General features: G+C 38.8%; 2 protein-coding genes, 1 long non-coding RNA gene and 1 other non-coding gene across 6 annotated transcripts; 1 reads left to right on the forward strand and 3 right to left on the reverse strand.

Annotated features, from left to right (window-relative positions):
• Positions 1-6,094: 6,094 nt before the first annotated feature.
• LOC111342371 (transmembrane and immunoglobulin domain-containing protein 1-like) lies at positions 6,095-11,921 on the reverse strand. Its single transcript, XM_088727849.1, has 10 exons — positions 11,761-11,921; positions 11,224-11,583; positions 9,311-9,568; positions 8,882-8,998; positions 8,633-8,669; positions 8,167-8,239; positions 7,808-7,861; positions 7,339-7,392; positions 7,063-7,116; positions 6,095-6,670 (listed from the first exon to the last, which is right to left on the reverse strand). The coding sequence occupies exons 1-10, from the start codon at positions 11,819-11,821 to the stop codon at positions 6,587-6,589; spliced, it is 1,152 nt and encodes a 383-aa protein (XP_088583975.1). The 5' UTR covers positions 11,822-11,921; the 3' UTR covers positions 6,095-6,586.
• On the forward strand, positions 10,879-19,997 carry LOC148726909 (uncharacterized). Of its 3 annotated transcripts, none has more exons than XR_015989591.1 (12): positions 10,879-11,171; positions 13,476-13,527; positions 13,819-13,926; positions 14,023-14,379; positions 14,713-15,297; positions 15,722-16,063; positions 17,538-17,675; positions 18,041-18,282; positions 18,388-18,493; positions 18,850-19,104; positions 19,240-19,546; positions 19,763-19,997. XR_015989591.1 is itself a non-coding variant. In XM_088727734.1 (12 exons), exons 4-12 carry the CDS (start codon positions 13,875-13,877, stop codon positions 19,395-19,397), a joined length of 2,235 nt encoding a protein of 744 aa, XP_088583860.1. In that variant the 5' UTR covers positions 10,879-11,171; positions 13,001-13,121; positions 13,476-13,527; positions 13,819-13,874; the 3' UTR covers positions 19,398-19,997. The 3 variants fall into 3 exon arrangements, 2 of the variants coding, with proteins under 2 accessions (XP_088583860.1, XP_088583859.1); XM_088727734.1 differs by adding an exon at positions 13,001-13,121 and having other exon boundaries at positions 19,240-19,997; XM_088727733.1 differs by having other exon boundaries at positions 19,240-19,997.
• On the reverse strand, positions 17,268-17,340 carry Trnan-auu (transfer RNA asparagine (anticodon AUU)). Its single transcript has one exon. It is a non-coding gene; the product is annotated as a tRNA-Asn (tRNA).
• LOC148726911 (uncharacterized) lies at positions 19,517-20,475 on the reverse strand. The gene is made up of 3 exons (XR_015989753.1): positions 20,215-20,475; positions 19,757-19,993; positions 19,517-19,634 (listed from the first exon to the last, which is right to left on the reverse strand). It is a non-coding gene; the product is annotated as an uncharacterized LOC148726911 (long non-coding RNA).
• Positions 20,476-20,828: the final 353 nt, after the last annotated feature.

The following is a 20,828-nucleotide window of genomic DNA, read 5'->3' on the forward strand; positions in this document are numbered from 1 at the left end:
CAGAGTGAGAGGGAAAGTAACACTAGAAAGGCAGCAATACAAGTATCACCCAGAATACAATAACCACAGCAGTGAGATGTACATGCAACGAGCTCAGCAACAATTTTATGGAGAATGTGAGTTGTTTTGAGGGTTGCCTTTGTGTAGATTATTTTAAAAGGCGCTGTATTAACCATTGATGTGAATTTCCTCCTGGTTTCTGTCCCGGCAGTACACTCCTTGCAAAGCAAATTATTTTAGGGATAATAGATGGTCTGCATCCCTTTATTGTTGCTTCTCTTTTTGAAGACAACTCAGGGGTACCATTTCCAGCCATGTGTCCCTCTAGAAGCAATGTTCGCAGCACTGTTGCGATAAATTAATACCGCAAGTAAAGTTGCTGCATATAGTGAACTCAACCCACTAAAAGGGTGCTAAATTGAGTGTGGGAGTTGCCAAGAACACTGATAAAGAGAATGAGTGAATTGTGAATGTGCTTTTGTCTGTCAAAAAAAAACGTTGTTGGGGCTGGTCAAAATTTCCATAGATCTAAACACTTCCTGATCTTGTGCAATATTTAAGGAGAAACAGTTCACGTTGACGGCCTGGAAATCTTCCTTAGAAGGTCTGAACCATTACCTTTATTGAGAGGGCTCTTTTCTCTGTCCTGGAAAGTTGGGATCAGTTGCTGTCGCAGTCATTATGTGAACCAGACATAGAAAATTCGACTGACAACAACTATTTCCTTGACTCTGATAATGACTTCCACTTAGGTTGTCGAAACGTCAGTCACTACTACCGGCAACAGCACTTCTCAGGACCACACTCACCCAGACGATCACATTACACCATCACATGTTACCCCCAGGTTCAAAAACATTTACTGTATTACGAGACAAGAATGTTGACTTAAAACGCGTAGACGCATGGAATCTCCGCTTGGCAAACACTTGTGTTTATCAGGTCAGGTTAACTCGGTAGACTCCGATTTTAATATTGCATGACTGAATTGAAAGATCCAAACGGCTTGTTAGATCTCCTTTATCTTTTAATACTGGGATTGGCATGGTTCGTATCCGCAGACAATTTTTGTGAAAATAGTTTGTATTCCTAAATTATTATGAATCTTTGTTTCTCTGTCTGTAGATGATTGTATTATACCAAAACGAGAACCAGTTTGGTCATGTCACAGTTAACGACATTTAGTGAGAGGAAATTATTACTATTATTTAGTATTATTCATTATTGTTACTGCATTATTATTATTATTATTATAAATATTATTTCTATTTCTATTGATGTCTTATTTTTCACTTGTTATTCATAGTGCTGCATACCTAACCGTCCCAAAGGATCAAATATATCAATAGAGGGAATGATTAGGATGTTGGGAATTTTACCAAAACGTACAATAACTAAAAAATTGTTCAGAGGAAATGATATTTTCGCCCTCGTGCTTGTCTCTGTTTGTCTAAAAACGCAAAAAAGAATCCGTTTATTCCGTAGCTTATCTTCCGAACAATAGACTGCTTGTCCATAATGTACTTACGATGGTGCCATTGCTGTTTTGACAGCAATGGCACCAAAGACAGCGTTATGGTGAACTTCACATTAGTTTTCTTTAAAGGAAATAATACTGTTGATGAGCTACTTCAGGTCCTGGAAAAATCCGTGCAAAATGGCAGTGTTTATTCTATACCAGTGGAAAGTGGCGCACTCCGGCTGACTCTAATAAGTGAGTTCACCATTCTATGTTGTGCAGAGCACTTTCCGATCGATTATCAACAAGTAAAACCTAAGTATTAGAGGAACAAGTCTTAAAAAGGCTGAATATCACAAGGGCTAATGAGATTCCAAAAGGTTGAGGAAAAAGCTTTTTTCAGAGGTTAGGCTCTAGTTTTAAAACTCATTTGTCTTATTTGGAGGATTTTCTCATTCTCTTTATTTAAAAGGCATAAAAATCAGGCATGGGCTACAAACGGGAGATGTTGAGTTTTCAGGGAATAAAGTGCAGTATAACTGGGTTTGAAAATCAGGCCCAAACTGCATCTGGCATTGAAGTATAATTTGTAAAAAAAAATTATCGGTAGTAAGAAACATGTTTCTTAGCTAAGACTCATCTGTTTCTTCTCTGTTCTGCCTTAGCAACCCCAGCAACCCCAGCACCAGCTACTGTTATTCCTCCAAAAATGGCCGCACGGAGCAAGAAACTTGAAACGTGGATGATTTCCTTGATCGCAGCTATTGGTAGACTGGTGTTCTTAGCGCTGTTTTACGCCTTCATTGCCTGTTGTGGCAGGAGGGGGGCAAAGGAACATAGTGAGAAACAGATATTTGAACAGTATTTTTATCAGTTCATATCATATATTTTCTCGCTGAAGGACAATTTTGACTCATGCCTTGTATATTTGCTAATGCAGTTGTTGATTTTGTTCCTTCAAGAGTTTTTATTACAACATTTTTTGAAGTAGCTTCTTCATGGCTACTTGACGCAATATTTGTATGCTTGCAAATCGCCCACATCAGTCTGAAAAGTGTTTGTTAATGACATGCTAAATATTTTTTCCTCCATAGATATAACTGATAAAGAAAGAAAACTCGTAAGTTGTAGGCCTGGCTTCTCAATTATTGAAAATTCTCTTAATGCAGGTTTTATTACAAACAACAAAACCACAAACTACAGAATAAGGAAGTGTTTTAGGTGTAAACACAACCATGAGATCATCCGGGTGTTATCTCTTCAAACGCTCATGGTTTAATACCTAAAATGTTATTGGTGGAATTTGTCACAGTGTGTACTGTTGTAAGAACATGACGTTTTGACGTAACGATGGCAAAGAACGAGTTTTAGTTGCTAGTATTGATTTGGTACTCAGTGTGTTTTCATCGTTTCTGTTGGTAGTGAACAATGGGTCGATCTGCCGCATGGTAAGAATGGAAATGTACCCTCTCAAGAGGATTATGCTATAACTAATCCTATGGCTCTCATCGAGGGCGGACCTCATGACCAGGTACGAAAATCAGCAATGATTACCTTGTTAAGAGTGACTGTAATGAAAGAGCAATGGGAACAAGAAATCTCTACATTTCTCACTGTGTAGTTCCCAATCTCTCCTGCTTATTTTGCTAACAGGAAGAATACATCGACATCTGAAGTCACCTTTAACATTTTGTTTCTTGATTGTAATCGGATGTAACAGAGGACTGTGCTAGGGATGATCTTTTCGAAGAGTAGTTAACTTTTATTGTTACTCAAATTTAAGACGCTGTTCAGAGAGGAAGTATCTGCAAAAAAATTGGGAAAGAAACTCTTCTGTCGGTGAGACGGGTGCGTTCTCTTTGGAAGAGCCACCTGCCCCGTGTTAGTCAGTGACGTGTTTGACGCAAATTATTATTATGGCCAAGGATATGTCAAGTACCCTTCCAGTGTTCTTGTAAAGGCTGCTGTTGTGTTCTAATCCACAAAACAGAGAAGTTATCGCGATTGAGACTTTTTTCTGCAACAATTGGCATAACTCCCGCGTAGTTCTACTTAAAACACTACGTAGAGGCTTTTTTCGGTCTATCAATATGGTAAAAGTGTAACTGACATTTCTGTAGGAAGGTACTGTTGAATTGAGAGGTCCCTACGATGGCACAGTACCCAAGAGCAATGGTGAAGTTAGACTGACATGCCTGTTATTTAGTTACCAATAACCAAGATCATTGTTTGCGCACAAAATCACTGAACCGCATGAGACAATGATGTAAGGTCTTGGCATCAGGAATATAAAATGATTGAAACAGATATAAATGTGCCCTGTTTGAAATTCAACTAGTATTACAAAATTAATGTTCGAATACCAACAAAATGTCTTGAAAACCTGAGAAGTTACACAAAACTATTTATTTTTCAGGAAGGGGCTCCCAAGAATGTTGTACAAGGTTCAGGAAGGGAAGAAACGACGAGGAAAGGAAAATAACCGATTAATGCAAAGGCTAATTCTTAAATGAACGTTCACGCGAACCTGATGCCTGTTATGTTTTGACAGCCGAACTGTACGAAGTGCTCTGAAAGGAAGTATCTTGTCCCATACTTACTGATAATTAAGGAATCTTTCGGAATTGTTTTGGATTTCGCTCGTAAATTGTAAAGACATTTTGAAAATTGACATCCTTCTGTTTTCATAAGCTTGCAAACGGGGTGTTCAAAATTACCCATTATTGTTCTACTGGGAAATAAAGTTTTTAAGCCACTCAAAATTATATTGCAAAGAGAATGAAATTATTAGCACCTCATCTTCACCCACAGCTTGGAGTGTAAAGGAAAACGCAAATGTTTTCCTGCAGAATGCAGCTGGTTTGTTGCATGAAATGATCTTCCAATATTTATTCCACACCATTTATTCATTCCTTGTAGAATGATTTAAGCTATTTTTGTTACTCTGCTCACTGAAACCTTGAAATACAATCAAGTACACAAAGCTGTGACTCCTTTTGTCTCGTAAACCAAACCAATTGAGTACCGACTAATCAAATAACTTTCGATAATAATTGGTAGGGTACTGGTCATTATTTATGCTGATGGTAGGCGGGGAGGGGTGGGTGGAGTATCTTGAAAGATAAATAATTTACTCCTAACTTCAGGCCTCCTTTTCTCAATCGAAGGATTACAGTCAACTGCCGTTGTTGCAGACACCCTCGGGACCGCGATTTGGTGTCCACAATAGCGAGAGTCCGTAATGGCGGGGTGCAAATAAAGTCAGTCAGTCATTGGTTGTAAAATGTTCAATTCTAGCATATAACAGCTGTCATCATCGTTATTCATTTAAAACCATCATGTTTTTAGGAACACAAATTAAATTGACTACCGTTAGGGTTAGGTAGCTAGGTGTGTTCAATCCAGGGATTAATTAAGTGTTGACTCTTCAACGAGAACCAGAAAATGGTAAGGACAGGTATGCGGTGGCAGTTACAGAAGAAAATGGGCAAATTGTTGGACACATCCCTTTGGGGTTATCTAGAATTGCTTCTTTTTCTAAACGAGAAGACCACAATGGAATTGCAGTTATTTGTGGTAAGCGAGTAAACAGAGGAGCTGGAATGGGACTCGAGTTTCCAGTAATGTTTAAATTCCATGGCAAAACAGATTACTTTGAAGAGACTCGTTAAGCTAATCAAGAGTAGCGAGACCGCGAGAATGGCTTTGCGTTTAGAATCAAGAGGGGATAACAAACGAGGAGTCAGCAAGATGACGACCTGGAAAACGCAAATCTGTTGCTAAAAATCAGCAACGATTAAAATTCCGAGCGAGTAAATTGTGTAGTGGGCGCTAAAGCTCAACACGTTGTTAACTGAACAATGTATTCATCATATTTGACAGTATATACAGCAAGTGTCCGTTGTAACAAGAGTTAAACAATTGGGACCACACAGTGTCCGTAATTCCGTATTAGCGAGAGTTCGTAACAGCATGGGCTACGTTCTGTCATTTCTTTGTATTTTCAGTCGGGGATATTGTTCGTGTCTGTAATAGCGGGTGTCCGTAACTTATATCAGGGTGTCCGAAAGGCGAGAGTTGACTGTAGTCTCATCCCCCCACCCTCAATTCCTAGCTGTTGATGAAGTACTTTCGTACTTGGGTGTAAGGCAATTTCACACCGTTCACATTAAACATTACACGAAACTGCATGTTACAGTTGATGATTTGCATCAGTCACTATCACTGCTTTTAGGTCACACATTTATGTACAGCAGCGTCTGTTCTCTGCCCACATGTGACTTCATGGCCAGTTAACAAAGACAGAAATTGTGAGGTGGAAATATGTATATCGGTTTAAGATAGATGAGCATCGAAACTGAAACCAGACAAGACTACTACACTTAAAACCAAAACCCTTTTGAACCTTGAAGTTGTTTTGTTTTTACAGAACTTGCCTTCTTTCAAACAAGAACCAAAACGATGATGGTGAACTGTATGTGAAAGTGAAAGTCTCTTCCCCCCCCCCCCTCAAACCGACTTGTTTCTACTATTCCCCCCTTCTCTTAACTTCTAGGCAAATACTGACAGTCCCCACCCTCATAATTGGAAAATGTCACAACCAAACGACTAAACACCAGAACAAACCTACCCAGGTACCTTTCAAATGGTTAAGATCTTTATTGGCTTAAAAAAGATTTATTAACCATAGGGATCTATCGAAAAGTTCCACTAAAACGGATATGAATTAAAATATATTTGACTTTTTTGTACAATGAACACACCTTGATAAGTACCCTGAATAGTTGATGCACATTCCTCTATCAATGCTTCATAAAATTTTCAGTGGCTATCATATAATTTTTCTGTATTTAATACATCGACAGTGAACCGTAAAAATTCAGCTCGTTAAAAAAGATAAAGTAAAAAATTTTAAAAGATGATTAAAACTGTGACAGTCACAAATAGTGATGACGGTGATGGTAATAAATAAATGACTTTCGTTTGAATATAAAATTATTTAAGTGGAACCTGTCCACTATAGTCTGTTGGCTGTGAACTGAACAATACAGGTGATGCACTGTGTAGCAATATGGGGATTGCTTGCATCTTTCCTCGTCTTGGATGAGGGTTTTGTGTTCTGTGAGGTTAAATTGTGGAGTCTACTTCTCCTCCGGCCTCAATCAGATGGATAACAGAGCGGGTAGGATAAGCTTTGTCCACTGTGGGGTGCTGGTTCAGGTTTTAATAAAGAAAAAATTCAACATTAACTATTGAGCAACATTCTGATCAGAAGTGTCCTGAAATGATAATGTAAGTTGGCAAACATCACTCTGCTTCCTGGGGATGAAGTTTGCATTTTTGCTTACCCTCTATGTGTTAACCAAAATATGTTAGCAAACATTGTGTTCCCACAAGAGATTGAGTGGGAAAATAATAATGTGTTTGACGAGGGTCCCTAGCGGCAGAGGTGGACTATCGCTTTCTAGGGTTTTCATCAAAGAAGACTGTAATATCTCTTGGTTCACCTATGTGCACAGTAAATCCCTAACCTGTTAACAGATGTATTTCTCACAAAAGCATCAAGTCATTTTTAAATTGTGGGCATGAAAACCTTTACTTACCTCGGCCAATCTAATGTCATTTGCACTCATTGTTCCCTTCATTAAGTCTGGCATCTAAGAGATGAAAATACCATTTTCGCAATGAGTAAAAAAAATGACAAAGTGAAGAAACCAAAACAAATGAAAGTGTTCAAAGAAAACAGTTTGGTGCCTTACAATGCATTAGCTGGTAGGATGATGGCCATCAGAGTACAATACGTGATCAAAGTATAACAAGAACATTGGGATCAAAAGAGAGTATGCTTGCAGGGAGGATGAAAACAGACAAAAACAAACCTCGTGACTCCTCCTGACATCATTAAGGCTATAGGCTCCATTCATATAACCAATCTATCAGAAAAAATAACATCAAATCAAATACTTGTCACACAAAGGAAACAAAATGTCTGCTGGACCAATTGATGAAACTATTCTTTTAAGTGGTGGGAACATTCTCTGCCAATTGCTACATTCAATGTGTCATTCCAGGTAATGATAATTGAAATTTTCTTTAAGATCAGGCATCTAAGGGATGAAAACACCAAACTGAGTAAGAAAACTGACAGCTGAGCAAAAGAACCAAAATAAATGAAAGATAGTCCTCAAAGACAACAGTTTGGTGCTGGGCTTATATAATGTACTCGCTGGCAGAGGATGATAATGACCTGAGTGCAACACGTGACAACGGCACAGCAACGACATTTATCGAAAGAGATTGCTTTTAGGATACTCCACAAAAATACACTGAAAACAAACGAAAACAAACCTCGCGACTCATTCTAACATCATTAAGGCTCATGGCTCCATTCAGATAACCAATCTATGAGAAAAAGAAACATCAAAATCAAATATTTGCTGTGCAAATGAAACAACATGGCCTTAGGACCAACCGGTGACTATTTTTTAATTGGTGGGAACACTTTTACATTGCCTTGTTCATTGTGAATAATATTTAAAATTTTATTTTATCAACCCCCTCTTCGCTCAACCCCCTAGAAAAACAAACTATCAAAATAAGGAGCAATAACTCCAAACAAAAGTTTTATTTCAGCAAAACAAAACTATTTATTCACATATATATATAAAATGAAATGTATGACAAGTTTTTACTCAAAGATTGCTCACCTCCAGTCCCCCCCCATTTGTCTGATCTCCATAGATTGTGGGACCAATGTGAGAGCCTCTTTTGGTTCCTTGTCTGAAAGAGCAAATGATAAAGATGACTTCAGGTCAGAAAGTGTTGATCAAGGTTAAATTACACTGGTCTGAGGCACAAGGTGTGCTCCTGTTTTATAATAAATGGAAACATAATTTTTTGTTGGCTTTGAATTTAATTGCTTGACTCTGTCAAACATAACATCAACATGGGAAAGTCCAGAAATAACAACATTGATATTAAAAGGGAAAAGAAAGAAAAAACAGGCAGATGATTAGTAACAAGCTCCTGGCTGATGTTCTTGGTTATAAGTTTTTTGGTACAAAACCAGACAAAGTCATTCCAACTACCGGGAACTCCCAAAAGAAGGACCCCTTCCTAAGCCTTGGTTGTAAGTTTAAGTTACTTTAAATCACCAAATCATAATTATCATACCTTGAAATATTATTCTGTGATCCCATATCTCCCTTATCTGTTCAAATCAAAATAAAAAAAAAAGAAAATTATTTTATTTAAAAAAAGCTTCCATCCATCTCAGTTCCTTTCGTGTGTTTAATTAAATAACTCACTTTATGACTGGCTATTTCCATTTTTTTTTTAGCAGCTTAGAATATTTTAACCTGTTAAGCATGCGACACTTTCAGGATTACACAGTATAGCTCAGTAACTGAAGGTGTCGTTTACCTTCCTTATTGTGTTTCTTTGAACGGCAATATACGATGATCAAGGAGGCTATTAACAGGACAAATAAAACACCTCCGCCAATAGCAGCATATCCCCAAACTGGGAATTCCTCTCCATCTACATTAAACATAAATCGTAAGTTAATGTACAAAAATAGCTGAAAACAGTAGTAAAGTCAACTTAATTATTAAAACAAACCAAAATTGGTTTAAGTCTTTTCAGTAACTCCTCTAGCATGTTGCAAAAATGTAGATTGCTTTGTAATATGCCAAATCTCTTGGAATGGTTTACAGGCACATTTAATAAAGATGGGACAAAATCCATCACAAGCAGGAGTGTTTTCTTTTTTGAAGATAAGTGTCTTTTTCTTTCTAAATAACATATATAAAAAACTCCACTTGTAAAATCAAGATGTATGTGGTCACATACCTTCAACAGTCACAGTGAGGGAAGCTTCTGGGCCATCACCCAGTTTATTAGAAGGAACACAGCGATAAGTTCCTTGATCTTCTTTCTTGACACTAATGAAAGTAAGCACACCTGTACCGGAAGAGCTGATCAAATTGTTGTTATGGTAAAACTTGTACTCTGCTGAGGGATTGGCACGTGCCGCACATGTGATCACTAACAGTTTCCCTTCTTGTGCTGGCTCTACTGAACTACTGAGCTGAGTGTCTGTAGGTTTGTCTGGAGAATCACAAAAAAATCACAAGAACAGCTTATTTTAAACATTTTTACAATCATTAATTCACTCATAGCAAAATAAAGCATCCAGCAATTTATTTACAAGTACTATTCACTTCTCTTGCATGGGGGGCTTCAGCAAGAGGGGAACAGCTTTACCAAAAATCAATGAAGTGAGGATAAATTTGAAAGATGTACATTAGGGACTTGTAATGAAGACCTTTATATATTAAAATATTAAATTATTAAAATTATATATTAAAATTAAAATATATGGATTTCATCTTCTTTACAGCCCAGTTGAAGTTTCCAGGCAACAATGTCTGTTACCTAGCAGCTAACATGTCAGTTATCTTTGTTACTTGCCTAAACTTTTATAACACTTGATGAACAAAACAGACAAGCTGCAACATTCTAATGATATCATTGCTGAGACTTCAATTTTAGCACTTGGGATTTAGAACTGACAACCTTTCTACCAAAGGGAGGTCCACACTGATATACTCTTCTTCTGACTTAAACAAGCTACTAGTGTAGCAAGAGTCTACATACAACATGTATTTCCCCCTTAAGGAAAAAGCAGAGTCTGTGGAATGTTTTGTCACCCTCCCCCACAATTCTTCCATACTTGTATATTCTCCAAAAGCATCTAATACTACAACTAAAATCCAGAATAGTTATATACTTACATTAAGCACAACACCCCTGGCTAGGAAAATTGGAACACAATACTTTTATAGTTTCTACCTCTAAGAGATGCCAAAGATTTGACTCACATTGAAATAATTTACAATATATTTTTTTAAATGCAAATCAAGGGTAATTTTTTTTTTAAAAGAACAGCTTTTATGTCCTAATAACATTTTGCTTGTTCACCATGATTGTGTGCTAAATTTTGCATTTCTCCTTTCAGTCCAAATTTCTGGTATGCAAATCAATGACACGTCCTGTAGTAAACACCTGCTTAACATCAATGTTTGCTTGTCTCGCTTGAAGATGTCCAATAATTGAAATTTTCATCCATTACATGTATTTAAAATATTATTTTCACTCAGAAGGTCTATAACTTTGATTGGCAGGAGAAAGAGAAAGTATTCTCTATTAAACACAGAGTCTTTCCAAATTTCTTAAAATGGCTCCTGAAGAGTAAGTTTGAAAAAAGGAGCAAAAGGGAACACATATTTGTAAAAAGCAAATAGAAGATGCAGGCAGACGGTTCTTCTACGAAGCCAATTAAGATTAATTTCTAAGTGACAACAAATGATCTGACATGTGTCTATCTAATAGATATACATTTTTCATCACCCTTGACAAGTCATATGTGTGAATAACAAACTTGATGACAATCAAAGGCCTAGATACAAATCGAAAGAAATGGCGTCAATCGATCGTGAAGTTTTTAGCACTCCAAATTTACCGTTAGCCTCCAAAATTGTTTGATTCGCGCTACGTGACGAAATCTGATACTTTTCCTTATCGGCGACCACAACATTTTGGAGCTATATGTACGAACGAAACTTTGCTTTGAGAATGTTTTATGAATAATAATGATCAGAGTTACGGCGTAAAGGAGACAACACAGAACGTTTACCGTGCGACTCGTAAGGTAGGATAACTATATAACTTTCAGAACTCCTTAACAGTCGAGTAATACTTACACTGTACGTTTAACTCGATAATACTCGGTGATGTGAAGAAACTGCTTCGAAATGAGCACTGGTAGCGAGTGTGATCTTCTTCGGTCACGTTCATAACATTCAAAGTCCTGTCCGTAATGTAAATGCGTTGTGGATCATCGTAAATGACTTTGCTTCCAGTCATTGTTGAGTTGATGGCCAATCCGGCCCATTCATCACCGTTATAAGGTTCTTCTCTGGACCAGGTAAGCAAATGAAATATATCGGCTTGTTGTTGTTCTTGAGGAGTCAGCACATAATCGCATGGGAGTGCAACATTTAAACCAGCGACCACGTCGATTACATGGTTTGCTTGTTGCTGATAAGACCATTGAAATCCCTCTAAAACCATATAAGCCATTAGTCAGACATAATTCAAACCCGACGGCTTAAGAAAGTACCGACTACATACGGCAAACAGCTCAATATTAGCGACATGGTTTGAAAGTTTTACCCGCCGCTCGCTTAAAAGATACAATCAAACCAAACTGTGACAAAACCAATTTCAACATCACTTACCTAGTAAAACTACACTGTTTAGAAAAAGTAGTAACACCCAGGCGGTATTGGAATCTTCCATTCTTCACGCGATCTTCTTTAAGAGGAAGTAAGGCATGATCGAAAGCTCTTTGTATATTTATTTGTGTTATAGCGACAAACTCTGCGGTCCCTCCTTAACTGACGTCAAACGCTTTCCCGAGCTATTGTTTAGAACTTTTCAATCATGCAAAGATGATTATGTAAGCAACAGGAAATGAAAACATGCCGAGAATGACTGATACTGTTATTTGCTGTACACAGTGTACATGTTTGTCACTCTCTTGTATGTCTATTTCTGGCTCCAAATTTTTAGCCCCAGCCCTGGGGGACAATCTAAACATCTTGGAAGCCAACTTAACTGATGGTTTTTTTTTTTCATTTGTATCCTTAAGTATTTATTTTGTAGTAATCGTTTAAAATGGTTAGCGGGTGGGATTCGAAAGGAGTGAAAATTGTTTCTCAAGAATACTTGCAAAATCTAAACAGAAAAAGTCAGGTCGCACAGGTTTTTTTTTTTTTAAATGTGTAAAATATACGAGGCCGATATTGATCCATATTTGTCAAGGATCAAGGCATATAACGTTTTTGTTGGAAAATATAAGGTGTAAGGGTTATCTGTCCAAACAAAATAATAACTGCTGTGGACTCTGTAACATTTGGGGGTAATTTTAATTAGAAACTAATCGACGACGCTGCGCTGTAGAGATGCCTTACTTTTGCTCGAGGCTGTGTTAAGATCAAACAGTGTGCCTAGCTTGAAAATTATATGCAAGTTTTAAATTTTGCGAATTTAGCTTGATCCGCAAATATTGGTTTCAAAATACACCGTGAAATAAGACGTCACAAAAAAATTTTTGTTAGTGCAATGAAAAAACTCGAGGGTATTAACAAGGATAAGTGGCAAGCTATCGGTTAGATTTCTTTGTTGCGTCAAATCTTCTACGAAGTCATCGATTACCTTCTAAGATTGTACAGAATTCAGTTAACTTTCCACAATTCTTTTCGCAAATCTCAAAATCGCCAATTTGCAACATGAAACTAGGACAAAATTTTCATGCCTGGGGTAATTATTGTGGGCAAAGCAGTTTTTTTTTTAGCCTTTCCACATGGTTACCTATTATGTTTTTCCTTTTGGAACAATAGCAGTAATGTGTGCTTTGTCTGTAAGAGATTTTAGTGAGACATCTGTGTGATTTCATTTCTCTTGTATTTGTCTCAGTGCGATTGTAAATCTGTGAGTTGGCGATGTCAGAGCGGCCATGCCGAGTGAACGACTGAATGCAACGAAAACCAAAGAATTCCTTCATTCATTTGCAATAATTAGAACTAAGTTTTAAGCGGTAGGTTAGATAAGAATATGCAAGGTTTTTGGACCTTATTATTTTAAAAATAAAGTAGACCTTCATCAAAGATCTGACGTATGTAAACAATGCTTTTCAAATTTGTGCGTCGAAAGAAAGGAATTGAGATGACTCGGAAGATGATGACTAGCTTTATGAAAAGTGTTTTTGTAATTAATGTTCACAACTTGATTCTGTGGTTAGCATTTTATCCTATTTTCGCCAGTTAAGGAAATATCAGGTGGCAAAATATTGATTCCACATAATTATCCTATTTTCGACGGTGAAGGAAATATCATGCGGCAAAATATTGACTTCCCATAATGCTAATAAGTTTTATTATATATTCCGCAGCCTTGTGTTGCAAGTCATCATGAAGTGTCTCCATCTGGAAATAACACTGAAGGTGTGGTAAATTTTTTCTTAATATTTCCGGGTAGAACTTTGAATACCCCGCGCGCGTTAAATAGCTCGCGTTCGTCACGCATATGCTTTTCTTGAAAGCGAGCGTCACGGATTAAATCCGTGGCGCTCGAGAGAAAAACAAAAGAAAGGGTACCGAAGTTGTCTTTTAGCAGAAGGCACGTACGTACACTGAATCGAGGTGGCCCCGCCTCAGTTGGATCGAAAATTAATTGGTTTATGAAAAGATGGTTAATCCGGACGTGTGTAATTCTTGAGTTCTCATTTTCTTAAGGTGAACTTGAACGGCCGCCTCAAGTTTTAATAAGAACTTCTTGGTCATTGTTGATCATGGATAACTCCCTGACAGTTTGGACGTTTTTTTCGCTGTTTTGTGTGTCAGGTAAGGTGCAATGTAATACCTCTCGAAACCTATTTTAATAGCCAAGTATCTTTTTTTTCTTTTTACTCACTTTTTAATCCCTCTCATTTTTCGAAGAATCTCTGTCTTGGACCATCAAACAGCCCCGCAGTGTATACAGAGGATCACCCATCACACTAGAATGGACAATATCACTAACAACAGAAGAAAGGAAGAGAGCGGATCGCTTTTCTTTGATTCTCTTGGAACGTGAGAAGTTTCTTTACAGCAATCAGTGGCAGATCATGGCTGTTAAACAGTATTACAATGGTATTTATCAGGAAATCGACAATGAGGACACTTTTGATGTGATTCCTGGAAAGGACATGGCACTCAAATTGAACAATGTCACGGACACTGATGCTTCCCGGTTTCGTTGCACATTTCTTAGCTCATTTGCATCTCCGAAGAGTATCATAGAGGTGGAAATAGAAGGCGAGTCTTTGTCGTCTGTGGAAGTCTCTACTTTTAGATGTAATAGGTAATCTTTCAGGTGTACCCCTGACCTACTGAGAGGCTATATCACAATTTTAACATGTCTCTGAATTTACCCAGGGGACTTTCAGGTTCCAGGAAGCCAATATCAGCACTGTTTCTAAAGAAACATTTTCACAATGTCTCTCTACAGATTGTGTACAATATATAGTCAGCCAGTAGAAAAAGAAATCCATAAGTACCAATAAGCTGCCTTGCACAATCATTATCTAACAGGACAGCGGGGTACTCTTCACACTTTTAATTGGGGATGTTATTTCTTTCTTGTTTTAGATTCTCCGATATACGTACGTCTTATGGACGGAACTTCTCCCAATAGAGGCCGAGTAGAAGTGTATCGTAATGGATTTTGGGGCACCATCTGTAGAGACAGTTGGGATATTCCGGATGCTTCAGTTGTTTGTCGAATGTTGGGTTATGCGGGAGCCTGGAAAGCTGGCTGTTGTACTGATTATCGAGGTGGGACTGGTCCAGTATGGCTAAGTGATATTACATGTACAGGACAAGAGAAGTCTTTATTAGAATGTGGTCACAGTGGTTGGGGTGTCAATAACTGTGAACACAGAAAAGATGCGGAGGTCGTATGTTACAGCTCGCCGACAGTAAAACCGTCTCACTTTTGGAGTGGACAAACCATGTCAGCAAGAACACAAAAATCTTTTTTTTCTAGCACAACAGCAGTTACATCCACATTGGCTCAGTCTATTTCGACACAGGTGCTTCCACCAATACCCTTCAGTCCAACATCAATACAATTCCAAACCCGTATTGTTCGAGTTACAGAAGCTTTAGTAGTATCTCTGAGTTCTGCGTCGTTGGCCGTCAGGTCCAGCTCTGTTATTTCGTCCACAAACCCCAGTAAGTAGCCTGCAGTCGTTGTTCCAGCTCATTAACAATTGTCGAAATGCAATCACTACCCAAGGCTTTGACATGAATATAGACGTTATAAGTTGTGTTACCCCTTTGTTGTCAGTGTGGTTATCAAGTTTAGTTAAAATAGAAACGGCTCTCGATTAGTAAAATAAGTTAGATTTTGTGATCAATCAGGGACTTCCATGTGGGTGTGCTTAGCATAGAGATTAACCTCCAGAAAATGAAGTTGAGAGGATACAAAAGAACGGTTTGAGGCAGACACTCACCACGCAGTTCTATTTTACAGACATGAACCATTAAATGATAAACAAGTCACTTTTTTATGACTTAATTGTTGAGCTCAACACCGAATACATGGAGATACGAGTGAATTCGGCATTTTCGATCACAATATGACTTTTTTAAACAGTTGTGTTTATTGAGGTGCTGAATGGCGGTGGTCACCCAAATCAAGGTCGTGTTTCACTTTACTACAATGGCCAGTGGGGTACAATATGCCAAGATCATTGGGACTCGAATGATGCCCATGTGGTGTGTCGTATGCTGGGATACCCAAGAGCTTTTGACTTTACCAACAGGACAGTCTTCGGTAGTGCTGACGATGGACCAATATGGTTAGATGACGTCAACTGCACGGGAAATGAGAGCACCCTCGCAGCTTGTCCACATGCTGGCTGGGGAAAAAGTAACTGTGATCACAGTAAAGATGTGGGGGTGAAATGTGACTTTAATTACACTGTGGAGGCAAAAGGTAGGGCAATAAGCAAATATGATTATCAGATAATATTTGCAAACCGCAAGTTCATTAATTCCTAGAAGTCAGCCAGTCCGTCAAGCAATCGATTTGTGCTTCGTAAGTTTTTGGTACCTGGGTGTTTCGACAAAGTTTTTAATGTATATGAGAACGATCCTTCGCAGTAAAGCACTATTTGAGCAATAGTGAAAATCAGACCTGAAAAAAAATTTCAGGCCTGTACGGGACTCGAACCACTGACCTCTGCGATACTAGTGCAGCGCTCTACCAATTGAGCTAACAAGCCAACTGGGAGCAGGCCATCAAATTAATTCGATATAAACCCGTAGATGATAAATCAAACAACAACAAACATATGAAACATATGTGTGAACTGCGGTTATGAGACGTATATGAGAACGATCCTTCGCAGTAAAGCACTATTTGAGCAATAGTGAAAATCAGACCTGAAAAAAATTTCAGGCCTGTACGGGACTCGAACCACTGACCTCTGCGATACTAGTGCAGCGCTCTACCAATTGAGCTAACAAGCCAACTGGGAGCAGGCCATCAAATTAATTCGATATAAACCCGTAGATGATAAATCAAACAACAACAAACATATGAAACATATGCGTGAACTGCGGTTATGAGACGTATATGAGAACGATCCTTCGCAGTAAAGCACTATTTGAGCAATAGTGAAAATCAGACCTGAAAAAAATTTCAGGCCTGTACGGGACTCGAACCACTGACCTCTGCGATACTAGTGCAGCGCTCTACCAATTGAGCTAACAAGCCAACTGGGAGCAGGCCATCAAATTAATTCGATATAAACCCGTAGATGATAAATCAAACAACAACAAACATATGAAACATATGTGTGAACTGCGGTTATGAGACGTATATGAGAACGATCCTTCGCAGTAAAGCACTATTTGAGCAATAGTGAAAATCAGACCTGAAAAAAATTTCAGGCCTGTACGGGACTCGAACCACTGACCTCTGCGATACTAGTGCAGCGCTCTACCAATTGAGCTAACAAGCCAACTGGGAGCAGGCCATCAAATTAATTCGATATAAACCCGTAGATGATAAATCAAACAACAACAAACATATGAAACATATGTGTGAACTGCGGTTATGAGACGTATATGAGAACGATCCTTCGCAGTAAAGCACTATTTGAGCAATAGTGAAAATCAGACCTGAAAAAAATTTCAGGCCTGTACGGGACTCGAACCACTGACCTCTGCGATAATAGTGCAGCGCTCTACCAATTGAGCTAACAAGCCAACTGGGAGCAGGCCATCAAATTAATTCGATGTAAACCCGTAGATGATAAATCAAACAACAACAAACATATGAAACATATGTGTGAACTGCGGTTATGAGACGTATATGAGAACGATCCTTCGCAGTAAAGCACTATTAAAGTGAAAATATTATTTTCAGACATTAAAGTCTTTAATGTCTGAAACTCTCTCTGCAGATGCAAGTTGCTCATTTGACACTTGGTATTGCGGTTGGGAGAATGGGCCAGGCAGCCAGGGATTTACATGGATCAGGAAGTTTGGTTCGACGATATCACATGAAACCGGACCATCCCAGGATCACACCTCTGGGAATGGTAAGGGATGCTTCATACCGAGGAATGTGAACGAGTTATCAACATGATGATACAATTAAAATTTTTCGTGTGTATTTTAGTGTTAGAAGAAGCTTAGTTTTTGGTTCCACGTTCTCGATAAAAGGATTTACATTCTTTTATTCGTCGACGGAACTTAAAATCAACCGTTTTTTGGTTTGTTTGTTTCAGTATTGAATGTGCATGTAACTGTCAGAATCACTGATTGTTGTTTTTTTCTCTCCGCTAGTATCAGTAACTCCACCAACATTATTAACTGCCTAAGGGATGTCACGCAAAGCTTTTGCGTTACATCCAGGAATGACCATGACCACCCTTATTTCATTGTAGTTCTTTCCCCACTGCAGGTTTTTACTTTTACATTGAGGCATCTGGACGAAGCATGGGTGAAATTGCTTCACTCGTGTCTCCATATATACGAAGTGATGGAAACACCACGTGTATGGTATTCTTTTATCATATGTATGGACAGTCCATTGGTACGCTCACAGTCAAGGCTGGAGATCAAGTTTTGTGGCAGTTATCAGGCAACCAGGGAAATGCTTGGTACAGGGCAACTGTACCCCTTAATTTCAATGCCACTTACAGGGTACGGCAGCTGATCTTTTCACGAACATACGTCACCTGCATGAAGTAAAGTATTTCATGACAAACGATTTTTTCACGTATTTTACTTTATCCTTGTTTGGTTCAGGTGATGTTTGAAGGTGCTGTTGGTAGCACTGCACGCAGTGATATCGCTATCGACGATGTTGAGTTCCAGAGAAATACAGAGTGCGAGAAGACGGCTGAAACGTTAGGTTAGTGGACCGTTAAATTTCGAAATTTTGATGGTAGCTCCTTCCTGCCATTTGGTGATTTCGATCGTGTCACGCTTGAATGCTATTATTAAATTTTAGTCATTTGACGGTTTGTTTAATCAGTGGGCCACAATGAAAACTACAAAGTATTACAAAGTATTTTTATCAGTGATGGTGTGCAGGAAGGTCAATTTGATGGCACCGCACTTGTTAGACCCTTGGAAATTACCTTTCTTGATTAAAACTCACGGTCTCAAATATAATTTGGAAAGCTCCAACGAACGATTTTCAAAGCTTTAGTTCCTCTTTGTTGTCATACATTCGCTCATATTCTCATTCTTTTTCCTTGTTTTCAGTCCCGTCAAAAATCGTGTGGATTTCCCCAAATCGAACAGCTGAACTTGGCAGTGAGGTTACGTTAGTATGTACCGTAATCGGTCTCCCCACACCACGTGTGATATGGAAGAAAAATGGAAGAGTTCTCTCGGGGAGTCAGGTGACTGGTAACGTCAATCTACTGAATATCTCTCAGTCCGATATTGGCAGTTATGAGTGCAGGGCAGCTAATGATGTGGGCACTGACACGAGAGCTACAGTACTCGACGTTTTAGGTTGGTGGATTAATTTTTTCTTGACTATTCCGGGGTGAATACAGTGAAATTGCGTGCATTTGATGAATCAGCATACATCCTTCGTTTGTCCAACTTGTAACACCCATTAAATACCAGCGGCCGTTTCTTTCACAGGCCAGCGGCCCACCGCTGTCTCCTCGACACGTGCCTCGACTCTGACCCACAGTTCCCGCGCAGCGCATGTCTGGTGTCACATTTTGTATTCCCACGTAATGGTTTTTGCATACTGTGTGGTTCATCAGTGGTACAGTGGTCTCCTGAAGAATGTCTGATGGGGAACCCAAAGGTCCCAGATATCCCACCCAGTAACATAACAACTAGTACCGACATCAAAGTCAAAATCTGGAAAGCAGATCGGCGACACGTGAGGACCAAAGAGAATGGGTTGCTGCATTTTTATCAACGCGATGTCATTTTGTAGGTCAATATCATCGAAGTTCTCGTGTAAATTATCTTCTCTACAGGCATGTTCTGCTCACTTCCTTCATTAATACCCCTGTGAAGCTCTCCTGAAGATTTAAAAACATCCCGTGAGTGAAAGAGCATCGAATAAAATTTTGAAATATCCAAACTAGACCAGAGAGAGCCTTCTCAGCTCCTTTCGAGTAATCTAATTTATTTCGATCCTTACCAACAGTGACATTAAAATTGGCTGGGGGCTTTTCTTGAAGCTCGCGTTTCAGACAATGAGCTGCAGTAACAATCCAGTAATGATCTAAGATGGATCCACCGCAAAGATGAGGGATGCTTTCGGTGTTGTCGGAGTATCCCAGCTGGACCTGCCACGGCCACTCTCCTAGTTTAGCATAAGTTCCAGCCACAATCTGCGGTGACCAGGTATGATGGACACGTTTAGCACCACAGGGTCCTGTTTCACAAAAGAGAAAATGATACAATGACCTAAAAACAATCGCACACTGAGGAAACTTTGTGATACTCTGCAATCCACTTAGTGGTACCATTTTCTTTCCTTTAAAGCCAAATTGTTACGTTGAATAATTCTGAATAATTATTTTCTCATCACAATTTGCCATCCGCCGCGCCTATCGAAAGATACTATCAACACTCAAAAGGTCGCAAATAACACACCTGTAAAAGACACGTTCAAAGTTGCCCTTTCGCCTTCCCCAAATTCGTTGTAAGGTATGCAGACGTACTATCCATTATGTTCAGCTAGGGTGTGTGTAATGTTGTGAATACCAGTGGATGAATTGGACACCAGGATGCCATTGTGGTAAATTTTATACGACGTAACCGGTGGGTTGGCTTTTGCAGTGCAATTCAAGATCAGTGATGAGTTAACTATTGCCACGTTATCTGGAATTGATGCCTCCAGCCTGGTGTCGTATGGCTTATCTGCAAAACAGATATAAATAACCGTAGTGAGTACTACTCAAACATGCCGTTACATTTCTATTGGTATTCATGGTACATCGGATGGTACCGTGAAACCCTGTTACATGTACATTGAGGATGTTATGTACGTTCTTCCTCCTTTTTGAAACCAAAATGTAGAGCACCAAACTCAGACCTAGATCCAATTAACTCGATATCGAATTACACTAAGTTAGAGAACAGCTGAATGCAAACTACTGGATCCCACGACAGAGCAAGTTTATACTTACGTAATACGTTCAGTACAGCTCCTGCAGTATCAGGAAGACCAAGTCCGTTCTTAGCTGTGCAAATGTACGTTCCTCCGT

The sequence above is a fragment of the Stylophora pistillata genome, chromosome 7 (assembly GCF_964205215.1).
Source record: "Stylophora pistillata chromosome 7, jaStyPist1.2, whole genome shotgun sequence".
Classification (NCBI taxonomy): Eukaryota; Metazoa; Cnidaria; class Anthozoa; order Scleractinia; family Pocilloporidae; genus Stylophora; species Stylophora pistillata.